We start from the raw sequence: 7702 nt of genomic DNA, 5'->3' as shown, positions 1-7702 counted from the left end.
CTGTGAGCTCAAATTCAATAACCTTCCCACTATGCTGTACCAATATCTGCTATGTAGTCATGTTCTGTGGTAGGCTAAGTTACATGGAGAGACAAGTATTTTTGAAAAGCAAATTAAGTATGAATTGCTTAATAAATTGAGATGAGGTAGCAAGATGTAATGAGGAAATGAACAGGGATCACTAATTAATTGTGTCCTTGGCCCATGCTTAACCCCTCTAGCATTATTTTCCTCCTCTAAAATCAGAGGGTTGGACCAAATGATTTTAAAGTTTCCTTGTAATAGTAAAATTTCTGGCTGTCCCTTGAGCCTGGAATTCTCTCCTCATCTACATTTTCTAGCTTCCCTGGCTTCTTTCATGTCTCAAAAATCTTAGCTTCTGCAAGAAGCCTTTCTCAATCCCTCTTAATAGTCATGCCTTCCCTTGCTGATAACTTCTCATTAGATAGATATATACAGACAGATAGACAGATAACTAGACAAACAGACAGATAGACAGATAACATAGACAGACAGATAGCCAGACAGACAGCTATAGATACACAATGTCTTTCTCTCTCCTTCCTCCATCTCTCTCTCTCTTTTTCCCTGCCTCCCTCTCTCTCTTTTTCTCTCTCTCTCTCTCTCTGTCTCTCTTTCTCTCCCTCCTTCTTTTCTCCCTCCTTTCCTCTCTCTCTTCATCATCCTCATCTCTCTCTCTCTCTCTCTCTCTCTCTCTCTCTCTCTCTCTCTCTCTCTCTCTCTCTCTCTCTCTCTTTGTCTCTCTCTCTCTTTGTCTCTGTTTCTCTCTCTGTCTCTCTCTGTTTCTCTCTCTCTCTCTCTCTCTCTCTCTCTCTCTCTCTCTCTCTCTCTCTCTCTCTCTCTCTCTCTCTCTCTCTCTCTCTCTCTCTCTCCTTCTCTCCATCCCCCCCTCTGTTTGTCTGTTTGTCTCTCATTTGTACATACTTGTTTGCTCATTAGTCCCCCAACTCTCTTTAGACCATGAATTCCTTGAGGGCAGAGACTCTTTTTGAATTCCCAAAGCACAGTGCCTGCTACCTAGTAGGTACTTAATAAACACTTACTAGACATACATAGTATGGCACTGGTACATAGAAGGCACTTAATGCTGACTACAATTCTAGAATCTATATATTCTCAATTTTAAAATATATTTTTAAAAGATATTTTGTTTAGCGGAGACTGGGCCCAATGCGGGCCCACTGTTTAGAGAATCCTTAGATTTGCTCTTTTTTGGCAGGTATAGAGTTTGCCCAAATATTCCAGATTCCAATTCATGTGGAACTTTGAGAGCCAGTTTCCAGCCATAAGTATCTGAGGGATTGGAATGATGTAATGATGAAAAGTCTTTGGAAAATTCCATCTTTGGAAATTCTTCTCTTTCATGGCCATAAGATAAGAATTTCTGTGCAATAAGCAACTGACCATATTGACTTTGAAAAGTCCCAAGAGTCAGCAGAAGTCTCATAGCGAACCTGATTGTACAGCAGAATCCAATATTGGATGAAATAGAAGAACTGAAATAAGAAGCATATGTAGGTTTCCAATTGTGATTTCTGATTTCTCTGAAGGAATTTCCTAGACTTGCAAATTTGCTGCCTCATCTCAGTGTGACTATTCTCCTAAGATCAGGAGAGAGTAAAAACCAACACATAGTGGATGGATAAGAGATGGAGTGGCCACCCTTTCCATCCTCTTGCAGTATATACCAATTCTTATAGTATTCCAGGATAGGAAGAAGAGATTTAGAAATCAGCAGGTTATTCTTTTTGTATAAGAATTCAATTCTAGCTAAGTACTTCATGCTTCAATTAGAAGACTTTTTTATCACACCCTAGAAACTCCTTCATTACTCATTGCTAGAAACCAGTTCCCAAAGTTCCACTTGTCAGATTGGATCCAGGCAAGGAATATCACACATGTTCTGTAAAACTTACCAAAAAAGGCAAATCTATATATACTCTACAGGTCCTCATTAGTCAGTTCCCCTTTGAACAAGAATGCATTTACACTTGTACACTACTGAAAATATATTAGTAATATCAATAATATATAATCAGACCAGTTCTAATGATCTTGTGATGGGAGACATTTACACCCAAAGAGAAAACTGTGGGAACTGAGTATGGTTTACAACATAGCATTTCACTTTTTGTTCGCTTGCATTTTATTTTCTATTTTTTTCCGGATTGATTTGATTTTTCTCAGCAGCAAGATAATTGTATAAATATGTATGCATAATTGGATTTAACATATATTTCTACCATTCTTAACATATATTGGACTACTTATCATGTAGGGGAGGGAGTGGGGGAAGGGAGAAAACTGGAACATAAGGTTTTGCAAGGGTTAATGTTAAAGAATTATCCATGAATTTTGAAAAATAAAAAGCTTAAATAAAAAAGTATTTAGCATAAAAAAACAAATCAGACCCTATCATTGTGCTTGTCCTTAATCATAAATGCATATATTTATTCTTAGTAAACTTACTTTGTGACCCTGGGCAAGACACTTAAACAATTTGCCTTATTCCTACCAAAAAAGGAAATGGCAAATCACTCTTTGCCAAGAAAACCCTATAAGTAGTATTAGCATGGTATGATACAGAGGATCATGGAGAGTAGAGTAAGACACACCTGAACTGAACAGTTATCACTGTCCCTCACCAGCCTTTTAAGGGTCCTTTCCTATAAGAAACCTAGTGTAGTAAAGACTTATATTCAAGTGCTATCTCTAATATAAACCTGGTCAAGACTAATTTCTCAGTATCTTAGGCATATCTCTAAAACTATATATATATATATATATATATATATATATATATATATATATGTATATTACAGACAAGTTGGTCATTGTAAAGGATGTTTTTATTTTTATTTTTGCTTTTCCCCCTATATCTCTTTTCTCATCTCTTTCCCATTCCCTTTCCCTTACCTTTTCTTCTGCTACCCAGAGAGCCATCACTTATTACAATAATTTTAAAAGAGGGTAGAAGGGAAGAGTTTTACAAAAAAAAAAAGTGTTCTACATTCATAATGCCATTCTTATATTGCTTTTTGGGGGCCAGATTTCCTCATTCCAATTATACATTGGTTTTGTTGATCTTTCCCTTGCATTTTTTTGTTTTCTTAGTATTTCTGGGTGTGTTTATTTCATTTTACATCAGTTCATGTCTTCTATGTTTCTCTGTATTTGTTTTAAATCTCCTAAATACATGAAAAGCACTCACACCATAGTTTCACATCTCTAAATTGTTGTGTATATTTGTTACAAAAATATTTCTACTTGCAAATGTGTATATCTATTTATCTCTAGTTTTGATCTTCCTGGAATATGTGCCTAACATTAGAATTTCTAAGTCAAAGGTTATGTGCATTTGTCACTTTTCCTGCATAATTCCAAATTGCTTCCTAGGGTAGTCAGACTAGTTCATAGATTCGTCAAGAGTTTCCTTCCCAGTGAAATAAGGGATTCTAACTCAGGAGGGGAAAGAATGAAAATTCTGGGAATAGTGACTGTTTCTCTTTAGTTTTTTTGTTCTTGATGCCAAGCAAAATGGTCGGCCTATAGAAGAGACCTAATAATTAATTTACAATGCTTATTGAACACATAATATATAACTAAAACAAAAGAACTAAAGATTCATCAATATCATATAAAGAATTTAGCATCAGAGGATCTAGATTCAAATCCCCATTTTGCCTGTTATTTCTTTTGGGATGAGGGAAATCACTTAATCTCTATAAGACTCAGTTTCCTCATAATGTGTTTTACTCAGGGTGAACAAACTCTGTCTAAGGGGCAAACAGGACAAGAATGTTTTTTACATTTTTAAATAAATGTAAACTGAGCCCTAAATTAGATGACTCTAAAATCTCAAACTGAACATGGAACCAAAGGAGCTGAGTTTGGATCCTAGGGGATTTGGGATTTACTCCCTGTGCATCTTTGGATGAGTTTATTCCTTTAATATCTCAGTGTCCTCATTTGTAAAATAAGGGGAGAGTTGATAAGATGGCCTGTAAAAACTCTTAGTTTGAAATGCTGGATTCCATGAAAGCAAACCATTACTTTTAAATGTAAAAACTCATCACATTTTTTTAAAGCTCTCAAATAGAATTCTGTTTACTATGCAAAGAAAAGTCATTTCTCTGCTATTTGTCATTTCTGATATCTTATTTTCCCTCATAATTAAAAAACCAAAGGCAATCAATCAACAAGCATAACTAAATGACAAAAATGAAACTTATCCCTGCCCTCAAGGAGCTAACATTCTATGATGAACTATTACTGTGACCACCTAATAAAAATAGCCATCAACTCCAGAGTGCTTTTTAAGGTTTGCAATGCAAAGCTCTTTCTGTATTTATCTCATTTGAACCTTTCAACAACCCAGATAAGCAGGTGATATTATTCTCCCTACTTTACAGACGAGTCTGAGGGTGGTATGGAACCTGCCCAGAATTTGAACTCAAGCCTTCCTGACTCCAGCTTAACTCACTGTGCCTCTAATTACCAAATACATAAACATATCATAGAGGTGTCTTAAAAGTTTTACTAGTTTTAAATTACATTAAAACTTTTGGAATACTGTGTATGTCTATGTGCCATATATGTATGTATTTACACATATACAAAATGAATACAAATATCACACATATGCATGCATATATTTGTATGCCTATTAAATATATCTATAAAGTGATTATAAATAGCATATACTTGTGTATGCCACATAGATAAAATAAGCACAAATATGCTATATATGTATATCACATATGTATATATAAAAAGGATACAAATATATAGTCAACAAATACCCTATAGAAACCATATATAAAATGAGTTCAAATATTGTTATAGGTGCCATATTTTATACATATAAAATATTACATATGCACAAACATACAGAAAACACAAAATAGATACAAAGTAATACTATATATATATATATACATTGTGAACAAATGCCCTTTATTTATCATTTGTATACACCAATTATATAATGAATACAATGTTTCCTGTAAACACAATGCCACTTATGCATATATGTACATGTATATATAGCTTTGTATAAAATGCAAAATACAAAGCAATACTATATTTGCCCCTGCAGAGTGAATATCTTATATATATATTACGTTTACCCCATATATATAATGAATATAAACACAACCAGATGCCATATTATGCAACATATATAATGAATATAAATACCATCATACATGTCATTTTATGTTAAATATACATATATACACAAATATGTGTATGTATATATAAAGATACATAGACACGCAAAAATACACATGGATATATAAATATAGCTGGACAAAAAAAATCAATACCACATATATGCTATAAACAAATACCCTACCATAATACACACACACACATACATAACACATGCACAATCCTGTTACATATGACGTGTTTCATTGTTCAATCATGTCCCATTCCTCATGACTGCATTTGGAGCTTTCTTGGCACAGATACTGGCGTGATTGGTCATTTCCTTCTTCAGCTCATTGTACAGATGAGGAAACTGAGGCAGACAGGGTTAAGGGACTTGCCCAGGGTGACCCTTAGAGGAAGTCGATGAGGTCACCTTTAAATTCGGGTCTTTCAGACTCCAGCTCTACACTCTGTGCTAGATACAATATTACAGCCGCATCTAAGTCACGAACGTGCTCCTACACACGTCGTGAGGTATACAAACACGTAGTGGCTACAAAGTATCTCGAGGGAGGCTGGAGCGGAGGCTGGAAGAGGCTAGGCCAGGGCCTCTGTGGGCGGTGGCCCCGCCCCACTTTATAAGGCCGCACCCAGAGGTGGACGGGACTCCGGGTTTTGTGCGCGATGCCAGGATCTCATCTGTGAAATGGGCACAGGGCGAGAGGCCCCGGAGAGAGTCAAGTGGGAGAAGTGCTTCGGAATTTTAAAGCGCCGCATAAACGCCAGCTGCCGCCGCCGCAGGATCTCTTCGGAGAGCCGGGGCCGGCCCCGCCCTCGACCCTCCAACTCCAGGCTCGCCACGCTGAAGGCCGTTAAACGCTGAGGCGAGGGGGGCGTGCCCTCCTCGGCCGTCTCTTCCTCCTCCCGCCTCCTCCGGAAGCCCCGCCTGCTCTGTCCCGCCCCACTTCGGGTTCCGCCCGGGGTGGCCGGGAGGCGTCGGCCCAGCGGCCCCGTCACGTGCCCCGGCGGCCGCCAAGCGAGGGCGCTTTTGCGACGCGCTGACAGCCAAATGGTGCGACAGGAGGAGCGGCAGCCGCGGCCGCAGCGCCCCGTACCGAGAGACTTGAGGCGCCTCCTGCCTTCGCTGTGAGGAGGAGGAGAAGGAGGAGGTGGAGGAGGAGGAGGAGGGGGAGTGCGGCGGCAGCAGCTGCAGGAGCGGCGGCGGTGGGGCCGAGCCGAGCCCAGCTTCGGCGGTGGCCACCACCCGACTGACCCCCCCCACCCCGAGCAGCCGCAGCCGCGGCCGGGCCCGCCGCGGCCGGCCGGGGCTGCCCCTCCGATGAGGCGGGCGGAATAAGCGCCTCCAGCCGGGGCCGCTCCTCCATGAAGCCTTCCTCGCCCTAGCCCGCCGGCCGCCTCTCCTCGCCCTCCTCCCTCCGCGAGCAGCGGCGGCGGCGGCAGCGTCCGGGCCCCGAGCCGAGCGCCATGGCGTCCAACACGGAGCGGGGGGAGATCCTGCTCACCGAGCTGCAGGTAAGCGAGGCCGCGCCCGCCCGTCTTGGCCTTGGGCGGCCTCCGCTCCCCGCCTCCCGCCGGGCACAAAGGGCACCCCCCGCCCTCGCAGCCCCGCGGGGGGTCCGGGGGCCCGGTTGTTTCTGGCGCCAACCCCTCCCTCCTCTCCCCCACTCCCCGGCTCTCGGAGCCGCTGCTCGTGCGGGCGGGCGGGCGGGAGACGTCTCCGGACCCGGAGGAGGAGGATTGTTTTTCCCGGAGCGGGGACGTCCCCCCACCCCCCCTCCCGCCCGGGTCCGATCGGGAAGCTTGGATGCAGATGCTGCTTGGACTTTCCTTTTCCCTCGCGTTTGTCTGAGCCCCTCGGAGAGAGGGGGGCTCGCAGGGGTTGTTTACTAACCTATAAGGGGGAGCCGTCACTCTCTGCTAGGGTGCGAGCAAAAGCTTCTGTCTGGCTCTGGAACTATTCCCTAATCTCCAAATTTATCCTTCCCTTCGCTCTGGTGTTTGCTGTCCGCCCCGAGGATTGGGAGCTCCCGGAGGGCTGGAAGTGTCCGTAATCTTTCTTTGTGTGGCGGGAGTTTAGCACCCAGTAGGCACTTCATAAATACTTATTGATTGAAAAAAGACGTCCGCCGGCTTTTCTCGAACTCCTACTGAGTCGGTAGGTCTACTAGCGAGGATTAAGCCCGCCTTGTCAATCAGCTGGCATATTTATTAAACGCTTGTTTTGTGCCCCACTTTGTGTTAAGTGTGCTGGAAAAGCACACCAGTGCGGTTCGTTCTTACCCCCAACTAACTAGTTGGAGATGGAGATGTGACTTTGTTTTTAGACCTTATTAACAGGGATTCTTTTCCTTTTTGGTGTTCTGGACCCTTTTGGCAGTCCGGTGAAGCCAGTGGGACCCCGTGGGACCCCGTCTCTGGATAATTAAGCTCATTCTTAAATTCATTCACTTATTTGTTTAAACATTCAGGTCTCATCTTTTTTTTTTTTTTTTTTTTTTGAGTTCCA

General features: G+C 42.2%; 1 protein-coding gene across 2 annotated transcripts in view; it reads left to right on the top strand.

Annotated features, from left to right (window-relative positions):
• The first annotated feature begins 5876 nt into the window (after positions 1-5876).
• The window catches only part of PKN2 (protein kinase N2), a 152776-nt gene continuing 150950 nt past the window's right edge, over positions 5877-7702 (top strand). Inside the window, exon 1 of one of the 2 annotated variants that reach the window (XM_074266308.1) lies at positions 5877-6708. In XM_074266308.1, coding sequence (XP_074122409.1) covers positions 6661-6708 — 48 coding nt within the window. In that variant the 5' untranslated portion in view covers positions 5877-6660. The remainder of the gene's footprint in view (positions 6709-7702) is intronic. The other variant, XM_074266309.1, reaches the window with a different exon arrangement.

This window comes from Sminthopsis crassicaudata, chromosome 4, assembly GCF_048593235.1.
Source record: "Sminthopsis crassicaudata isolate SCR6 chromosome 4, ASM4859323v1, whole genome shotgun sequence".
Lineage (NCBI taxonomy): Eukaryota > Metazoa > Chordata > Mammalia > Dasyuromorphia > Dasyuridae > Sminthopsis > Sminthopsis crassicaudata.
Note: the sequence above shows the minus strand (reverse complement) of the source record. Positions and strands in the feature narration are given on the sequence as shown.